Source organism: Heterodontus francisci, chromosome 30 (genome assembly GCF_036365525.1).
Source record: "Heterodontus francisci isolate sHetFra1 chromosome 30, sHetFra1.hap1, whole genome shotgun sequence".
NCBI classification, from domain to species: Eukaryota; Metazoa; Chordata; class Chondrichthyes; order Heterodontiformes; family Heterodontidae; genus Heterodontus; species Heterodontus francisci.
In genome coordinates, this window is record NC_090400.1 from 14,912,314 (window position 1) to 14,933,136 (window position 20,823).

General features: G+C 42.9%; 1 protein-coding gene across 4 annotated transcripts in view; it reads left to right on the top strand.

Annotated features, from left to right (window-relative positions):
- LOC137346475 (transmembrane protease serine 7-like) overlaps nt 1-20,823 on the top strand; it is a 134,498-nt gene that overhangs the window by 98,731 nt on the left and 14,944 nt on the right. For 3 of the 4 annotated variants that reach the window (XM_068009931.1, XM_068009930.1, XM_068009932.1), the window contains 3 exons: nt 7,526-7,642; nt 18,231-18,357; nt 20,129-20,373. In XM_068009931.1, the coding sequence (XP_067866032.1) occupies nt 7,526-7,642; nt 18,231-18,357; nt 20,129-20,373 (489 nt within the window). The remainder of the gene's footprint in view (nt 1-7,525; nt 7,643-18,230; nt 18,358-20,128; nt 20,374-20,823) is intronic. The other variant, XM_068009934.1, reaches the window with a different exon arrangement.

Below are 20,823 nucleotides of genomic sequence, written 5' to 3' on the forward strand. Positions count from 1 at the left end.
AGGGGAAATGCTAGAATCTATTCGAAAGGATGTGATATATGGACACTTGGACAATAATGATCGGATTGGACATAGTGAGCATGGATTTATGAATGGGAAATCATTTTTGACAAACCTGTTGGAGTTTGTTTTGAGGATGTTACTAACAGAATTGATAAAGGGGAGTTGGTGAACGTAGTATACTTGGATTTTCAGAAGGCTTTTGATAAAGTCCCCCACAGGAGGTTGGTTAGCAAAATTAAAGCACATGGGATAGGAGGTAATATACTGGCATGGATCAAGAATTAGTTAACAGGCAGAAAACAGAGTAGGAATAAACGGGTCATTCTCACATTGGCAGGCTGTGACTAGTGGGGTACCGCAGGGATCAGTACTTGGGCCCCAGCTGTTCACAATATATATCAATGATTTGGATGTGGGGACCAAATGTAATATTTCCAAGTTCGTAGATGAGACAAAACTAAGTGGGAATATGTGTTGTGAGGAAGATACAAAGTGGCTTCAAGGGGATTTGGACAGACTTAGTGAGTGGACAAGAACATGGCAGATGGAATACAATGTGGAAAAATGTGAAATTATCCATTTTGGTAGGAGGAATAGATGTGCAGAGTATTTTTTAAATGGTAAGAGATTAGAAAGTGTAAATGTACAAAGGGACCTGGGTGTCCTTGTCAAAAAGTCACTGAAAGCTAACATGCAGGTGCAGCAAACAATTAGGAAGGCTAATGGTATGTTAGCCTTTATCGCAAGAGGATTTGAGTACAGGAGTAGTGAAGTCTTACTTCAATTGTATAGAACCTTGATTAGACCACACCTGGAGTACTGTGTGCAGTTTTGGTCCCCTTACCTTAGGAAGGATATTATTGCCATAGAGGGAGTGCAACGAAGGTTCACCAGACTTGCTCCTAGGATGGTGGGACTGTCCTATGAAGAGAGATTGGGGAAACTGGGCCTGTATTATGTAGCGTTTTGAAGAATGAGAGGTGATCTCATTGAAACCTACAAAATACTTAAAGGGATAAACAGGGTAGATGCGGTAAGATGTTTCCCCTGGTTGGGGAGTCTAGAACCAGGGGACACAATTTCAAAATAAGGGGGAAACCACTTAGGACAGAGATGAGGAGAAATGTCTTTACTCAGAGGGTTGTGAATCTTTGGAATTCTCTACCCCAGAGGGCTGTGGAAGCTCAGTCATTGAGTATGTTTCAAGCAGAGATTGACAGATTTCTAAATATTAATGACCTAAAGGGATATGAGGATAGTGTGGGGAAGAAGGCATTGAAGTGGATGATCAGCCATAATCATATTGAATGGCAGAGCAGGCTCGATGGGCTGAATGGCCTACTCCTGCTCCTATGTTCCTGTCGTGCTCGGGTAGCAACCACTCTATGAAGAATTGCTTCCTGATATCTGTCCTAAACGTATTGCTTTTTACCTCTGTCTCCTTTTCCTACAGCCAAAATTGTGCACTAGGTTTACATTTTCTATATCATGAGTATTTTATATGCATCTATAAGGTCCATTCTCTTATGCCTCCTTTCAAGGATGGATCACCATTTGTTGAACCTTTCCACAAAACTCAGCCCACTGTCATAAAGGATCAGCTTTGTGATCCTGCCGGTCTTGAGTGTTTCCCTGGCATTCAGTGCACAGAATTGAATGCCACACACTATGGCTTCAGTATGACAGCCTGAACCTAATCTGAACTGACTTGGCAAAATAGTTCAGTATCCTGATTGCTTTGTGCATTGTTGTTCCCCTGGACATGGGCAGCGCAGAATCTATTTTCACTTCCAGAATACTTTCAACATCTCCCCTAGTTAATTCAGCAACCATTCATTATGGGATCAGAGAATCATAGAATGGTTACAGCACAGAAAACCATCATTCTGCCTGTCATAACTGTGCTGGCTCTCTATGAAAAAAATCAGCTCGTCCTACTCTCCATAGTCCTGCAATTTATTTCTCTTCAGATGCTTATCCAATTTGCTTTTGAAAGCCACAACTGAATCTGCCTCCACCACACTCAGGCAGTACATTCCAGATCCTAGCCACTCGCTGCATTAAAAATATTTCTTCACCTCATGTCACTGTTGGTTCTTTTGCCATTCACCTTATCAGTTTTTGACTACGTCTCAACCCCTTTGCCAAACAGAACAGTTTCTCTATCTGCTCTGGCTAGACCTCGTCATGATTTTGAACACCTCTATCAAATCTCCTCTCCAATTTCTCTTCTGTAAGGAGAACAACCCCAGCTTCTATCCACATAACTGAAGTCTCTCATTCCTCATTAAATATGGTCTATTTTTGGCATCAATTTCTGAGCCTTTCTCTGGATGCTTCTGGGCAATCCAGCCAGATACACCCCTGATCGGCCCTGCAGAACCTATGCTTACTGACAGCAGGAATGGATTTTATTCGGGCCTAGAGAGAGGCCCAAATCCCAAAATGCAAATGACCTAGCTGGAACAATCACTTTGTGATTTCTCCCCAACAATTTTCTTCAGGTCCCAGACCAGCTGGACTATTGAACAGTTCAGTCCTTTGTGGTGATGTGTTGATTTGGCTTCTTGGAGTCTGTAAAGTTGCTTGTCATCCTCTTTCAGTGAAAATATTTTTATTGGCCCAGATGTTGTTGAAGCAGGGCATCTAATAGCATCAGCCATTCATTAGACTTGCATTTGCATGTTTAGGTTTTTAAACTTTTTGTGTGACAAATTCCTGAAAGAGCAAACTGATGTTGTGGTGAGGGACCTGAGTGAACAGAGCAAGCATTTTGGACAGCAATTTTTGGACATTTGAGTTTAACCACAACCCTTGCCTGAAGTCGCTGTACCATTTATGCATAAGTAACAGTGAGTTCAATTTGTGTCACTGTTACGTTGACAGGAAAAATATCAGCTCAGGGAGGAATCCATCTAAACATGGTTAACTCAATACAAAAGTAAGCTTATGCTTGTGTGATGGCCAGCTGGTGAGATCTGGGTGGTTCCCACTGTTCAACTCCCACTTGACCGCAGCAAGTCTGCTTTGTTATTAGGCTTTGACCCTTAGGTGTTTTATTTGTCAAATAAACTGACAGGTTTGCTCGTAGGTTTAAAACAGAAAATCAATTGTTTATTGATCAATACGCCTTATCCTGAAATTGTCGCAACCACATCCACTCACGCATTCCCTTGCGCGCGCATGCACACACAAGAGACAGAGAGAGGAAAAATGGATAAGCGATTATAAGTGGGGTATAGGTTTCAGGGAAGGTCACGGTAAACCTGTTGAATTCTCTTATAAATCCAGTTGTTATTGGTTGCAGGCTTGAGGTGACTGTAGATTTCTCTTTTGGTTGAAAGTTCTGTTGAAGTCAGTGAATCACTTCTAGTTCACTGCTGTATAGGGTCGATGCAGAATTCTATAGTGGGGCACGTGCCTTCTGGTTTGCTGGAACCAAGCTTCTTGGATGCTGCTTTCTTTGTGTCCCTCTCCCCCTCTCTAGGCTGCTTTTTAAGGTAAAGCTGTGTTGCATCTTACCTCCTGGTAGGGGATGCTTTTGTCTCTCCACTATGGTGATTGCAGAATGGCCCAGGATGTGGCTACTTCACACTTGTTTCTGAAGAACCCATTCCCAGCCCCTTTTTCCTTCGGTGGCCATTTTGGAACATGGTTCACTAATTAAAAGAAAGGTCCATTTTTTAAAAGACAAAGTCAGTTTTTCAGATCTTGTGCATAATTTTTATATTGTCACACTTCTGGTGCGCATGACACTTGTGAGAAATTAGATACAGAATGGCTAGGATTTACTGCAACCAAATTGGAAGCTATTTTAGATCCAGTACAGAAATTGTTTACTTCTGTCAAAAGACAGAGAACCTGACACAAAAGTAAACTCAATCCACATGATTTAATTATTTCCATTGCAGGGAATTTAATGATGGTTGGCTCATATCAAACCCTCAGCTTTTATTCCAATGGAAAATAAGGTTGGTTGATGACTCCTTGTAGAACAGAAATGGGTGGAAGCAATTTCCAGTAAATGGCCAATAGGTGCAGCTTTTTGTGAGTTGCTTAAAAAAAGGAATAACATTGAAGACATAATCAGTTTTATCTTCAACTTATTAAATGCATACTATAACCACGGAAACTAATCTTACTATCTTACTATCCTAGGTCCAACCACCTTCAGCTGCTTCAATGACTTTCTCTTTATCATAAGGGGATGTTCACTGATGATTGCACAATGTTTAGTATCTATCGTGACTCCGCAGAGCAGTCTGTGTCCACATGCAGAAAGACCTGGACAATATTCAGGCTTGGGCTGATGTGTTGCACAAATGTTATTTGCCACTTAAATGCCAGGCAATGATCATCTCAAACAAGAGAGAATCTAACCATCTCCCCTTGACATTCAACAGCATTACCATTGCTGAATCCTCCACAATCAACATCGTGGATCATACCATTGACCAGAAACTTAACTGGACCAGCCATATAAATACTCCGGCTACAAGAGCAGGTCAGAGGCCAGGAAAGCTGAGGCGAGTAACTCACCTCCTGACTACCCAAAACCTGTCCACCATTGACAAGGCACAAGTCAGGGGTGTGATTGAATACATCCCACTTGCCTGAATGAGTGCAGCTCCAACAACACCCAAGAAGCTTGACACCATCTAGGACAAAGCAGCCCGCTTGATTGGCACCCCATCCAGCACCTTAAACATTCACTCCCTTCACCACTGACACACAGTGACAGCAGTGTGTACCATTTACACGATGCACTGCAGCAACTCACCAAGGCTCCTTCGACAGCACCTTCCAAACCCGCAACCTCTACCACCTAGAAGGACAAGAGCAGCAGATGCATGGGAACACCACCACCTGCAAGTTCCCCTCCAAGCCACACACCATCCTGACTTGGAACTATATCGCAGTTCCTTCACTGTCGCTGGGTCCAAAACCTGGAACTCACTTCCTAACAACACTGGGTGTACCTACCAAATGGACTGCAGTGGTTTAAGAAGGCAGCTCACTATCATCTTCTCAAGGACAATTAGGGATGGGCAACAAATGCTGGCTTTGCCAGCAAAGCTCACATTGCATGAAAGAATAAAAAAAAACATGTTCAGCCAAATCAGCTAATGCCATAACACTAAAGGGCGCTTAGGGCAAGAGTTGTGCTCCTCCTTGCCCAGGAGGGAAACTAAAATACAAGATTCTTTTAACTTTCTGGTCTCTCCAGGCCCCAGCTCCTCTTGCTACCAAATTGGCCTCCCAAGGAAGCTGCACACTTCCCCCGCACAGGCCTCCAATGAAAATTGCAATCAAGGCCCAATGCCATAATCAGAATCCGATCCCCATTTTTAGAGAAGGATCCGTTTGCCTTCCAGTGGGTGTCCCTCTTTCCTACCCATGAGAGCAGGTTACAATTACAACCTCTGCAGCAGGATCAGTGAACGTAAGTCACACAGGCCACTAGAACTGTCAGCCTACCTGGTTTCTGCCAGACAAGTAGGGTTAATATCTGCCCTTAAGATACAACTCAATTATTGTGCTTGTGATTATTTAGATTCTATTGATTTTTGTAAGTATCAGTCACATTTTGAGATGATATCGCTGTTACTAAACCTTACAATGGTTTGAACTGCAGTTTTGCAGATGCAGTTATTAGGAATTGAGCATTCTGTCAGTCCTTAATGTCTTCTAAGCATATTAGTAATTGGAATTTCCTCCAATGTGCTATTGCCGTCAGAGGTGGGTTAGTTTGATTTCTTACCATGACACTGACCTGTTTTCTTGGGTTAGGGTCAATTGCATGTGGAATGCAAGCTCCAAGCAGGATCCCCGAGGGAGCTCCTTACCCCAACTGAGGGTAATCGAGTAGTGCAGCAATTGGGCACTCGCTGCCACAATGAACAGGAGAAGGAGCTACAGTCAAAGGCCACAGAGACCTCTTGAAGATATAATACAGATTTTTGTTAAAAATTGCTCTGACTGTGCCAAAGTTAGAAAGGCATAGGAGAGGGAGAGATGATTGGGAGCAACTCTGACATCAGTGACTTGCCATTCTGGGACTGGTCTTGCTGTGGTAAAGTGGTGGAAAGGCAAGGAAATCAGCTGGTTTCACAAGCTGTGCACCTTGGTCACAATTTAAATGCAAAGGGCAGGCAACTGATATCTTGGCTAGTGGTGGGGCAGGAGGAAAATATTATGGGCCTATTTTGGGGTAGGGAAATCAGCAGTAGGCTTCGACACCCCATTTTCCCAATTTTACCAATCCAGAACTGCTTGAAAAGTGGTTTTTTGCCAGAGGGAAATCCAGGTACTTTCTTGAAACAAGTTGCTTTTTGTAGGGCAACTCCTGCATCACTCTAAGTGCCACTGTGCACAGTTTTAAAAGGGAGACTTTGATTCAACTTTTTCTACATAACTTAAGTTATAGAAGTGGCTTAGGTTGTTTCACCTGCTAAATGTACTTCCTTTCTATTTGTGGAGAAGCATCTTGCCTTCAACTGTAACATCCGATACACAACATACTTGGGAATGTGATGGGACATCCCACCAGCCCATGGAAACTCTCCAGATCCCCCAGGTCTAGCTCATGCTATTAGTAAACTATTTATTCTTCCTTTATCTTACATCTGTATACACCACTATAAATTCCTATGTCGACATTTATAATAGAAACTACCTATGTAAACATGTCACTCTGCAATTTAAATCTCCTGCCATTAGTAGCACTGTAGCACCTCAGTTTTGCACCTCCCAGCTCCTCAGCTGGTACTGTAAAGAAACTCCTATGCTCCAACCAACTCTACTTTTCTACTTCCCAAATTGCTGTAAGTTTTACCAATTAACTATAAACAATATTAAAGCAGAAATGAATGTACAAATTAAAAAATAGGAATTAAGTAATGCTTAGCTGCTTTGGTCCAGATATCCACTGCCCTCTAATCTTGCTTCATCTGAAGACTAGACCTGATCTTGGGTTCCCATTTGCCACAAGAGATCAACACACTTTAAATAAAAAGTTTCTGCTGTCTCATCTTCCCTTTTTATCTTATTTTCATTACTTTAACTGTTGCCCATACTATTGGCCATCTTGGAGTGATTTCCGAAGAACTGTTTTTTGTCGCGGGAGATTTATGGCGGGGAATATCCACGGAGTTGCTACTGCTCCTCCACCGTAACTCTGCTGAGGTGAGACAGGTACCCCGTTTGTGTCCGTGAGGTTTATGCTACACATGCATTGAAGTTACAGTGGCAGAATGCGAAGGGCTCTGAAGAAATTCCCAAGTATCAAAAGTATTATTTACAAATAAGAGCAAAATTTATGATGAAATAGAGACTGGATGACATCTGTACATCATGGTCCACCTATTCCCTACTTGACCTGAAGGCTACCCTTGATCTTGACTCCCAGTGTGTTGTCAATGGGATTGACTACATCCACTCTTCAGTCCAACAGGTCACTCCAGTTAGAAAAACAATGACGAGTCTGTGGTTTCAAGTTGCAATTAATTTTCTATTCATTCAGTTGCACAGTGTACAAACAGCACAGTCAAATGTGGCACAGGCTATTGTGTGAACAAGGCAAATGGATACTGTGATGGTGTTAATGACTGTCCAGATGGAAGTGATGAGGTAAACTGCGGTAAGTTATTCTTGTCATATTTTTGATAAGTTGGGAGAAGGAATATGAAACAAAAATGGAAAATGCTGGGAACTCTCAGCAGATCAGGCAGCATCTTTGGAGAGAGTAGACAAATTAATGTTTGAAGTGTGGACCCTTCATCAGAACTGGAAGATGTTACAGATAAACGGCATTTAAAAAGAAATAGGACAAAGGGAAGAGGGAAAGGGAAAACGCATCCACATCCACACCCATAAAAATACTTTTGTGAAAACAGGAGATGCCTAAATGGCCAAAGTGATATTAGCAAGAGAAAAGAGAAGGCATATTGAGATAAATCAGTCATAAAAACATGAGTGTACAAATAGCTAAAGGCAAAGGAAACTGGCAGAAGGAAAAAAGCAGATCGACAGTAGCAGTGGCCAGCATAGCACAGCACAAAGAGGGCCCTGATCCCAAGCACTGAGTTACTCCATCTCCCATTCCTAGCACATCCATCCCACGTTGCCAGCACTTCCCTTTTGAGAGAAAAATAAAATGATTAAGTTATTAAAGCCAATATTAAGGCCAGAGGGCTTCATACTTCCTAGTAGGAAGATAGGATGCTGTTCCTCAAATTTGCATTGAGCTTCACTTAAACTGTGGAGAAGACCAAAGACAGGGAGGTCAGAGTGGGGTGCAGAATTGAAGAGGGAAGCAATATAGAGCTTGTAGTCACACTTGCAGACAAAACCGACATGATCGGGTATCATAGGAATATCATAGTAATAACATAGAATATTACGAACATACAAATTAGGAGCAGAAATAGGCCATTCGGCCCCTTGAGCCTGCTCTTCCATTCAATAAGATCATGGCTGATCTGTTTGTGTTTTGAATTTTACACTCTCATCTACCCCTCAATTTCCTTGTCTAACAAAAGTCTATCTACCTCCGCCTTAAAAATATTCAATGACCCCCTCCTCCACCACCTTCTGAGGCAGAGAGTTTCAAAGTCACACAACCCTCTAAAAATAATTTCTCCTCATTTTTGTCCTAAAAGGTGACCCCTAATTTTAAATCAGTGCCCCCTAGTTCTGGACTCACCCACAAGAGGAAACATCCTCTTCACATCCACATTGTCAAGACCATTCAGGATCTTATATAAGTTTCCCTCACTCTTCTAAACTCTAGTGAAAACAAGCCCAGTCTGTCCAACCTTTCCTCATAAGACAACCCGCTCATTCCAGGTATCAATCTAGTGAACCTCCTCTGAACCGCCTCCAATGCATTTACATTGTTCTTAAAATACGGAGACCAAAACTGCACACAGTATTCGAGATGTGGTCTCACCAAAGCCCTGTATAACTGAAGCATAACATCCTTACTTTTATTTTCAATTCCTCTCATAATAAAGGATATCATTCCATTATCTTTCTTTATTACTTGCTGTACCTGCATACTAACTTTTTGTGACTCATGCACTCGAACACCTAGATCCCTTTGCACTTCGGAATTCTGTAGTCGTTCTCCGTTTAAGTAATACCCTGTTTTTTTATTCTTCCTGCCAAAGTGAACAACTTCACATTTTCCCACATTATACTCCATCTGCCAGGTTTTTGCCCACTCACTCAACCTATCTATATCGGTCTGCAACCTCCTTATGTCCTCTTCACATTTCGCTACCATGCCATCGTTACCCTCATCTAAGTCATTGATATAAATTGTAAAAAGTTGAGGCCCCAGCACAGACCCCTGCGGGACTCCACTTGTCACATCCTGCCAATCAGAAAAGGACCCATTTATGCATACTCTCTCTTTTCTGCCAGCCAGCCAATCTTCTATCCGTGCTCATGTTACCCCCTACACCATGAGCTCCTACTTTGTGCAGTAATCTTTTATGCGGCACCTTGTAAAATGCCTTCTGGAAATCCAACTTTATCCACGGCACTTGTCACTCCTTCAAAGAACTCCAACAAATTGGTTAAACATGATTTCCTTTTCAGAAAACCATGCAGACTATTCTCAATTACCTTGAGTTTTTCTAAGTGCCCAGCTACAACCTCCTTAATCGATTCTAACAGCTACCCCACAAAGACATCAAGCTAACTGGCTGATAGTTAACTGCTTATTGCCTCCCCCACTTCTTGAATGGAGGGGTTATATTTGCTACTTCCCCGTCTGATAGAACCTTACCAGAATCTAGCGAATTTTGAAAAATTGACACCAATGCATCTACTACCTCATTAGCCACCTCTTAAGACCCTTGGATGAAGTTTATAAGGACCTGGGGATTTGTTAGCCTGCAGCTCCATTACTTTGGTCAGTACCACTTTCCTGGTGATTGTAATTTCACCAAGTTTCTCTCTTCCTTCCACCTCCTGATTTATAGCTATTACTGGAATGTTTTTAGTGTCCTCCATAGTGAAGACAGGCACAAAATATTTGTTCATTTCCTTGGCCAATTCCTTATTATCTACTATTAGCTCCCCATTCTCACTCTCTAGAGGACCAACACTCACTTTACTTACTCTTTTCCTTTTTAAATACCTGTAGAAACTCTTGCTATCCCTTTTTACATTTCTGAGATATTACAATGCAGAAGGCAGACATTCAGGCTGCCATGCCTGTGGCGGCTCTTTGGTAGAGTTTTCCAATTACTCCCACTCCCCTGCTCTTTCCCCATAGCCCCGGAATGTTTTTCCCTTTAAGTATTTAAACATCGAGCCATAATATCACAGAAGGAGGCTATTTGGCCCATGCTGATTCTCTGAAAGAGCAACTCAGCTAATCCCACTACTCCGTCCTTTCCCAGTGACCCTGCAAATTTTTTCCCTCAGGTGCTTATCCAATTAATTCCCTTTTGTAAGCCACAATTGTATCTGCCTCCACCACACTCTCAGGCAGTGCATTCCAGATCCTAACCACTCACTGCATAAAATACACTTTTCCTCATTTTGCCTTTGGTTCTTTTGCCAATCACTTTGATTCTGTGCCCTCAGGTTCCCTTCCATCAAGGGAACAGTTTCTCTCTCTGTCTAGACCCCTCATGATTTTGAACACCTCGGTCAAATCTCCACTCAACCTTCTCTGCTCCAAGTAGAACAACCTCAGTTTCTCCAGTCTATCCATGTAACAAAAGTCCCTCATTCCTGGAATCATTCTTGTAAATCTTTTCTGCACCCTCTCTAAAGTCTTCACATTCTTTCTAAAGTTCATTGATATTGGATACAATACTCCTGTTGGGGCTGAACCAGTTTTATAACAGTCCATCATAAATTCCTTGCTTTTGCATTCTATTGGGCTGAATTTTGTGCCATCAGCGGGACTCTCGGCCCTGGGCCAAAAATGCGCGGCAAGTTCCGCCTCGGTCATTGGAGCCCCCGCAACCCCCACCAGTGCAATTCAACAGCGTAATTAACAGTCTGGTGCCGGGATCCCCATCCCTTCAAAGACAGGGATCCCTCCTCCAAGAGTTGCTGGCCAATCACAGGGCCGGCTGTTCAGTAGTATCGGAAGCACCACTGGGAGCAGTGGCCACTTAGGATTGCAGAGGCCTTGGACCCAGGCCCAACACTGGAGTCCCAGACCTGAGGTAAGTGAGGCCGGGTCACTGGGACCAGTCTGGAAGGCCCTGGCAATGGTGGGGGGTTGGGTGGGCATTGAGTACAGGAGGAGGTGGATCCAACGAGATGTTTGCTGGCAGGGCTTTCTGTGGGCCACAGATTGCAGATGGAGGGCTATGCTGCAAGCCCACAGGGAGGTCATCTCATTTTACTGGGCGACCTCCCGCATGGTGGAGGCTCCCTCCCGTGCTCTTAAGTGGCTGTAAATAGGCCTCTTAAGGGCCTCAATTGGCCTCTGGGTGGGAAGGCCACCTTCAGCTTATCTCACCCCCCGACTAAATGGCAGTGCAACGGGAAGGCAACAGGCCCTCCACCCCCACCTCCTGTCGCAATTCTATGGGCCTCCCCACCTCTTAACCTATCTCCAGGGGGCCTATGAAATTCAGCCCATGCCTCTATTTATAAAGCCCAGGATCCTGTATGCTTTTATAGCCACTTTCTGAGCCTGCCCTCCCACCTTTAATAACTTGTGCATATATATCCCAAGGTCTTTCTGTTCCTGCACCCCCCTTTAGAATTGTACCCTTTAGTTTATATTGCCTCTCCTTGTTCTTCGAACCAAAATGTATCGATTCACACATCTGTATGCTAAATTCTATCTGCCACGTGTCTGTACAGCCTGTCTATGTCCCCTTGAAGTCTATCACTAACTTCTTCACATTTCACAATACTTCCAAAAGCAGTGATTCTAGTACCAACCCCTCTGGACCGCCACTGTTCACCTTCCTCCAGTCCAAACAACCATTCACCACTACTCTGTTTCCTGTCACTCAACCAACTTCATATCCATGCTACCACTCTCCCTTTTATTCCATGGGCTTCAACTTTGCTGGTGAGCCTAATACGTGGCACTTTATCAAACGTCTTTTGGAAGTCCATATGCACCACATCAACCTGGCGCAGTGGTTAGCACCGCAGCCTCACAGCTCCAGCGACCCGGGTTCAATTCTGGGTACTGCCTGTGTGGAGTTTGCAAGTTCTCCCTATGTCTGTGTGGGTTTTCATCGGGTACTCCGGTTTCCTCCCAACACCAAAGACTTGCAGGTTGATAGGTAAATTGGCCATTATAAATTGCCCTTAGTATAGGTAGGTGGTTGGGGAATATAGGGACAGGTGGGGATGTGGTAGGAATATGGGATTAGTATAAATGGGTGGTTGCTGGTCGGCACAGACTCAGTGGGCCGAAGGGCCTGTTTCAGTGCTGTATCTCTAAATAAATTACCCTCAGCAACGCTTTCTGTTGTGTCATCAAAAAAATTCAATCAAGTTAGTTAAACACCATTTGCCTTTAACAAAACCATGCTGCCTTTTCTTAATTAATCCACACTTGCCCAAGGGACTGTTAATTTTGTCTTGGGTTATCATTTCTAAAAGCTTTCCCACCATTGAGATTAAACTGACTGACCTGTAGTTGCTGCATTAAAGTTATACCCTTTTTTGAACAGGAGTGTAACTATTGCAATTCTCCAGTTCTGGCACCACCCCAATATCTAAAGAGGATTGGAAAATTATGGCCAGTGCCTCTGCAATTTCCACCCTTACTTCTCTCAGTATCTGCAAATGCATCCCATTCAGTCAATTTTAAATATAGCTCGCCTTTCTAATACTTCCTTTATCAATTTTTAGCCCCTTCAGTGTCTCAACTACCACCTCTCTCATGATGACTTTGTCACTGTTGAAGACAGATGCAAAGTACTCATTTAGTATCTTTGCCACACTCTTTGCCTGCTTGCATAGGTCTCCTTTTTGATCCTCAATCGACCCCACCCCTTTTCTTACTGCCCCTGTACTATTTACATGCCTCTAGAAGATTAATTCACTTTTGAAAGCTCCTATTAAGTCTGCTCACACCACACTTTCAGACAGTGCATTCCAGAACATCATAACTCACTAAATAAAATGAAACTGCCATTTCTTTCAAGTGTCCATGCTGGCTTGTACTTAAACTAAAAGCTGCTTACAGGGTGCGATTGCTACTTAGGCAATGAAGGCAGCAATAGTTCAGTAAATAAAGGCACCACCAAGTGTACTACTGAACCGTGCAGATCGGGAATTTCCTGGATTTGAACCCTGGTCTGTGCTGAGTTAAACAATTGCAGCAGGGACTGTGGTGGACGCTAGAAGGGATAAAAATCAGCCAGTGTTCCTGATTGCCATCCAATGATCCGTGCTGGCGAGGAGGATGTGAGGATTGGATTTGGTTAGTCTGTGATGCCCACCTCTCCATCAGTTGAGTACCCTGTCAACACTCACTGTCTGGACTGGCACATGAAGATTCACCACTTGGGTGGCATACTAGAGAGCTGCCATCATCTGTAGAACCTCACAATCACCACCTTCAGGAGAGTAATTGAGAACACTAGGTAAAAGCAATGCAAATAGCAAATAAGCCATTTGACACTGCCTAATATAACATTGTTTATGCTTATTGGGCACCATGTTTAACAGCAGAATGACATGCACAGTGAGAGCATGTTGGATCACTACTGAACTCCGCTGAAAGGTGACAGGATTCTGCTTTCTGTCAAATAGGGCACTGGGATTGTGCACAGCCTGGTTCAGCCTGAGGCAGTTGCCGGGGAGGAGGATGGAATTGGAGACTAGGAACCACAGTTTGTGGTGGTTGCCAAAAATAACAGCTGTGGTCTTCCCAGTGTTGAATTGGAGGAAATTTCAGCTTATGCAGGACTGGATGTCAGACAAGCAATCAAACAACACAGAGGCAGTGGAGGAGTCGAGAGATGTGGTAGTGAGGTAGAGCTAGGTATCATCAGTGTAATTATGGAAACTGCTGTGTTTTCAGATGATTTCATTGAGGAGCAACATTGATGAGAGAAATAGAAGGGAATCCAAGGTTAGATCTCCAGAGGTAATAGTGCAGGAAAAGAAGCAGGAAATTCTCTGGCCATGACTGGATAAATAAGGGGATGTTACTAGTAGCATAGATAAAGGAGAACCAGTGGATGTGGTATATTTGGATTTTCAGAAGGCTTTTGATAAGGTCCCACACAGGTTAGTAAACAAAACGAGCACATGGGGTTGGGGGTAATGTACCACAATGAATTGAAAATTGGTTAACAGACAGAAAGTAGGGTCGAAATAAATGGGTCATATTCAGGATGGCAGGCTGTTACTAGTGGGGTACCGCAAGGATCAGTGCTTGGGCCACAGCTGTTCATAATCCATATAAATGATTTGGATATGGGGACCAATTGTAATATTTCCAAATTTGCTGATGACACAAAACTAGGAAGGAATGTAAGTTGTAAGGAGGGTGCAAGGAGGCTTCATTGGGATTTGGACAAGCTAAGTGAATGGGCAAGAACATGGCAGATGGAATGTAATGTGAATAAGTGTGAAGTGATCCACTTTGGTAGAAAAAACAAAGGCAGTGTATTTCTTAAATGGTGAGAGGTTGAGAAGTGTTGATGTCCAAAGAAATCTGGGTGTGCTTGTTCATGAGTTACTGAAAGCTAGTATGCAGGTGCAACAAGCAATTAAGAAGGCACATGGTATGTTGGCCTTCATTGTAAGGGAATTTGAGTACAGGAGTAAAGATGTGTTGCTTCAATTGTAAAAGGCCTTAGTGAGACCGCACCTGGAGTATTGCACACGGTTTTGGTCTCCTTATCTAAGGAAGGATATACTTGCCATAGAGGGAGTGCAATGGAAGTTCACCAGACTAATCCCTGGGATGGCGGGATTGTCTTATGAGGAGAGATTGCAGAAACTGGGCCTGTATTCTCTAGAGTTTCTAAGACTGAGAAGTAATCTCATTGAAACTTACAAAATTCTTTCAGGGAGTGACAGGGTAGATGTAGATAGGATGTTTCCTCTGGCTGGTGAGTCTAGAACAAGGAGACACAGTCTCAGAATAAGGGGCAGGCCATTTAGGACTGAGATGAGGAGGAATTTCTTTACTCAGAGCTGTGGTGAATCTGTGGAATTCTCTATCCCAGAGGACTGTGGAAGCTCAATCATTGAGCATGTTCAAGACAGAAATTGATAGATTTCTGGATACTAACGACATCAAGGGATATGGGGATAGTGGGGGAAAATGGCATAGAGATAGATGATCAGCCATGATCTGTTTGAATGGTGGAGCAGTCTTGATGGGCCGAATGGCCAACTCCTGTTCCTATTTCCTATGTTCCTATAATCCAATGAGGGGAGTCCCACCCAGTTGGACAACAGAAGAGAGGCATTGTACAAGAATGGTGTGGTCAACTGTGTCAAAGGTCAAGAAGGATGAGGATGGATAGTTATCATGGTTATAAACACAGCATGTCATCTGTAACTTTGATAAAGACAGTTTTAGTGCTGTGGCAGGGGCGAAAACTTGATTAAATAGATTCAAAATGGAGTTGCATCAAGAGGTTAAATGTCACTTTTTGCTGCGACTCTTCTTAATTTGTTGGCTAAAGACATTAATCTATACAGGCCCAAGCATCCAATGTTCAATTCCAAACATTCACTACTCAATTTAACTCAAAGCAATCAAGTCATCATAACCAGAATAGATTCAAACAATCACTGAAATGTCCAAACTAATTTTCATTGTTTGAAGCACATGTCTTAGAGACCCTCTGTAGAGTTCTATTTAACTCTATGGTAACAATTTTAATATATTTTATAGTAAGGTTTCATACCCACCACTCTCTTTGATGCAAAGCCAATAATCCAAAAATGTGACAATGCCTTAGCATCTTTTCGGTGAAGAGCTCCCACCAGACTTTCCTTCAGTAAAATTACTTAGTAAAATTACAGCACAGAAGGAGGCCATTTAGCCACTCGTGTCTGTGCCAGCCGAAAAAACTAGCCACCCAATCTAATCCCACCTTCCAATACCTGGTCCATAGCCTTGCTGGTTACAGCACTTCAGGTGCATGTCCAGGTACCTTTTAAAAGAATTGAGGGTTTCTACCTCCACCACCATTCCTGGCAGTGAATTCCAGACACCCACTACCCTCTGGGTGAATAAGGTTTTTCTCATGTCCCCTCTAATCCTTCTACCCATCACCTTAAATCTGTGCCCCCAGTAATTGGCCTCTCCACTAGAGGAAACAGGTCCTTCTTGTCTACTCTATCCAGGCCCCTCATAATTTTGTACACCTCAATTAAGTCACCCCTCAGCCTCCTCTGTTCTAAGGAAAACAACCCTAGCCTAGCCAATCTTTCCTCATAGCTGCAACCTTTGAGCCCTGGCAACATTCTTGTAAATTGCTGTACTCTCTCCCGAGCAAGTATGTCCTTCCTGTAATGTGGTGACCAGAACGGTATGCAATACTCCAACTGTGGCCTAACCAGCGTTTTATTCAGTTCCAGCACTACATCCCTGCTTTTGTATTCTATATCTCGGCCAATAATGGAAAGCATTGCATGTGCCTTCCTCACCACTCTATCCACCTGTCCTGCCACCTTCAGGGACCTGTGGACATGCACTCCAAGGTCTCTCACTTCTTCCACCCCTCTCAATATCCTCTCATTTATTGTGTAGTCCCTCGCTTTATTTGCCCTCCCCAAATGCATTACCTCACACTTATCTAGATTGAATTCCATTTGCCACTTTTCCACCCACTCAACCAAACCATTGATAACATTCTGGAGTTCACGACTCTCCTCCTCACTATTAACTACATTTGTGTCATCAACAAATTTCCCAATCATGCCTCCCACATTTAAGTCCAAATCATTAATATATACCACAAACAGCAAGGGACCCAATACTGAGCCCTGTGGAACACCACTGGAAACAGCTTTCCATTCGCAAAAACATCTGTCGACTACGACCCTTTGTTGCCTGTCCCTGAGCCAATTCTGGATCCAAAGTAATTATGAGTGTGAGTAATTATACAACAGTCTCTGTAATTCATGTCTGGCAGTGGTGAATGAAGAGAAAATTGAGAGATAGGTAGCAGATCAATCAGCACCTAAAGAGGATTAATGACAGGTCTCACTTCAAACAACGACCTGTTCTGCTTTCAGATGCTGAATGTACATCATTACAAATATGTTGAAGAAAGGATTTTTCATGCTTTCACTATCAGTCATAAAGTAAATGGCTCTGAATTTCCGTGGGATGCTACCAATCTCCTGCTGGAACTTTGGCAGAAGATCAGTGGACACTTTGGAGAAACAGTGTAAATGGCTGATCCAGTTCCAGAGAAACCCCATGGAGATTATGGGTGAATGTTTCACATTAAAGGCTTTTCTACTAAGGGTAGAAAAAGCTTCACCTCCCAATAGGGAACCTCCCTTTCTGAATCAAAATTCATTAAACAACCAGATGTTTTTTTTAAATTCTGATTGTTTGATTTGATGGCCAAAGTTGCAATTCAACCTGTTGTGCCTTTCCCAGTTTTAGCTCTTCAACTGGAGCTGCCTAATTCCCTGTATCCTTTTTCCATCAAGTTTTTCAAATACTTAACTGATTCCCTTTTGAATGATGTTACAGTCTCTGCTTTGTTAGGTATTTTGTGGTACAGCATTCCACATTCTAATGACCCTCTGGGTGAAAAGGTTAAGTCATTAAGGGAAGTTTGGAGAAGTTAGGACTGTTTTCCTTGCAGAAGAGAAGGCTGAGAGGTGATTTGATAGAGGTATTCAAAATCATGAGGGGTCTGGACAGTAGATAGAGAGAAACTGTTCCCACTCATTAAAGGATCGAGAATGAGAGGGCACAGATTTCAAGTGTTTGGTAAGAGGAGCAGAAGTGACATGAGGAAAAACTTTTTCACGTAGTGAGTGGTTAAGGTCTGGAATGCACTGCCTGAGAACGTGGTGGAGGCAGGTTCAATTGAAGCATTCAAAAGGGAATTAGACAGTTATATGAAAAGAGAATGTGCAGGGTTATGGGGAGAAGGCGAGGGAATGGAACTGAGCGAGTTGCTCTTTCAGAGATCCAGTGCAGACACGATGGGCCGAATGGCCTGTTTCTGCGCTGTAGTGATTCTGTGAAGTTGGGATATGCTAAACAGCTTTTATCTATTCTTTCATTTAACCAGACTGTGGCAGCAAGTCCAAGTCATGGCAGTGGCAGGCTAGCCTACAGCTCCAAGGCACTCATGTGTGTGAAGCTGCTCTGATCTCAGAGAGATGGGCGTTAACAACCAAGAGCTGTGTTGCCACAAGGTAAGGACAGTAAAGCTATTCTCTGGCCCTCATATCAAAGGGTGAGGACAATGCCATGGAGAACTATAGCACAAAATGAATTGCTGAGAAGCAAGGGTCAGGTTTTCCTCCAGAGCTTGCATGTAAAGCATCAGATGGCTGAAGCGAGTATGGGAAAATTGGGCAGAGAGGATTGCACTCGTGTAACACCATCTGCCCTATAATTTAAATGGACTGAATATCAGGTGGGCTCCTTATGAGCTTGTGAATCTCCTCACTCATTTCACACTCTAACAATGCAATGCTATAAGTGTTAAGGGGGATAATATGCACCAACCTTTTGTTATTTATCTTCCTTCAGCACAATTGTCAATTCCACCCAGATAGGCCACAGCGCAGTGACAAATATTGTTGAAACATTTATCATTTGTGAAGTGTCAATGTGATAACAATGAGAGTCAGTATTTGGTGGATCTCCTCGATCTTTAGCCACCCAATCACCATAACTATTATTTGGACCTTTTTGGTCCCTAGTTGACAAGCTGGACCTATAATGCATATCAAGTCAAGCCAAGCCTTTGTCTTAAATAAAAACAAGAAATGCTGGAACCACTCAGCAGGTCTGGCAGCATCTGTGGAAAGAGAAGCAGAGTTAACGTTTCGGGTCAGTGACCCTTGTCTTTGTCTTTGGGGTAGTTTGAAACCTCTGCCTGGTCTGTCTTGCAAAGACTTGGTCAAGACCAGGAACTACAGGGACTAACCTGCATTCAATCATTCATAAGTTGGTACAGCTTTTTGTGACAATGCTGGGTGACTTTTACCTCAGACACTTCTTAAAAAAAACTTCATGAAAAAAGGAGATTGGCAAACCTTTTTTTTAAAGATACTGACTCTCATTGTTATCACAATGACACTTCACAAATGGCAAATGTTCCAACAAGATTTTTCACTGCGCTGTATCTTTGCTAAAAAAAATGTTTGCCTAATATTCCTCCATAGAGAGATAGCCCTTTAAGGTCCTGGTCATAGAATATTACATTTATAGCACAGAAACAGGCTGTTAGCTTGTGGGTGCTTGTGTTAGCTCTTCAGCTGGAGCTACCCACTCTAATCCAATTTCCCTGCCCTTATCTCACATCAGTCATGAATCTTGTTGACTGGTGGAGCAGGCTCGAAGGGCCAAATGGCCTACTCCTGCTCCTATTTCTTATGTTCTTACACCATTTAATAGTTGGCTTTTTCAAGCACTTATCCAATACCCTTTTAAATAAAAGAAAAAGAAAGACTTGCATTTATACAGCATCTTTCACAAACTTAGGACATCCCAAAGTATCTTATTGCCAATGAAATACTTTTTAAAGTGCAGTCATTGCTGTAGTGTAAGAAACACTGCAGACAATTTGTGCACAACAAGGCCCTGCAAACAGCAAGGTGATAATGATCAGCTAGTCTGCTTTTAGTTGTTGGTTGAGAGATAAATATTGGCCAGGATATGGCTCTTCAACATAAGAGTCTTGAGATTTTTTACAGTCACGAGGTGGCAGACAGTTTTAACATCTCACCTGACAGGCAACATCCCCAGTACAGCACTGGATTGTCAGCCTAGATTTTACAGTCAAGTTTCTGGAGAGGGACTTGAATACACAGCCTTCTGACTCAAAAGCAAGATTGTTACCAGTGCACCATGATTGACATCTGATGATGTTAGAGTCTCTGTCTCAATAGCCACTTCTGGTAAAGTAATCCTTGCTCAAATAATTCACACTGTGGGTAATGCTCTATTCTTTTTTAGCAACAATGATCTTTGGACCATTATCCTTGGGAAGAAAACACTGGATGGCATTAATCCATTTGAAGTAAAACGTCAGATAAGGAGTATTGAATACCCAGACAGTCTTAATGGAGCAGGTGATATTGCCTTGTGTAGGTTGAATAAGCCTGTTACATTTAATGACTATATTTGGCCAATCTGCTTATCTACTGCTGTTCAAATAAGCAACAAATGCAAAGCCACAGGATCAAGCGATGGCATGGATGGTAAGAAACTCAGGATGTTAGATATGGTGGAAAAGGGGAGGGGATATGGATGAGCCTATGCAGGCACTGAGTAAACTGCTTTGGAAAGCAACATGGGTATTTAGAATCTTTTCATATCAAAGCAAAGGGCTTGCTTTTAAAACATTATTAAACTGCCGTGACTTGGATGCAGTGGCACAGTGGTTAGCACTGCAGCCTCACAGCTCCAGCAACCCGGTTTGGTTCTGGGTACTACCTGTGCAGAGTTTACAAGTTCTCCCTGTGACCATGTGGATTTCTGCCAGATGCTCTGGTTTCCTCCCACAGCCAAAGACTTGCAGGTTGATAGGTAAATTGGACATTGTAAATTGCCCCTAGTGTAGGTAGGTGGTAGGAGAATTGAGGGAAGGTGGTAGGGAATATGGGATTAGTATAAATGGGTGGTTGATGGTTGGCACAGACTCGGTGGGC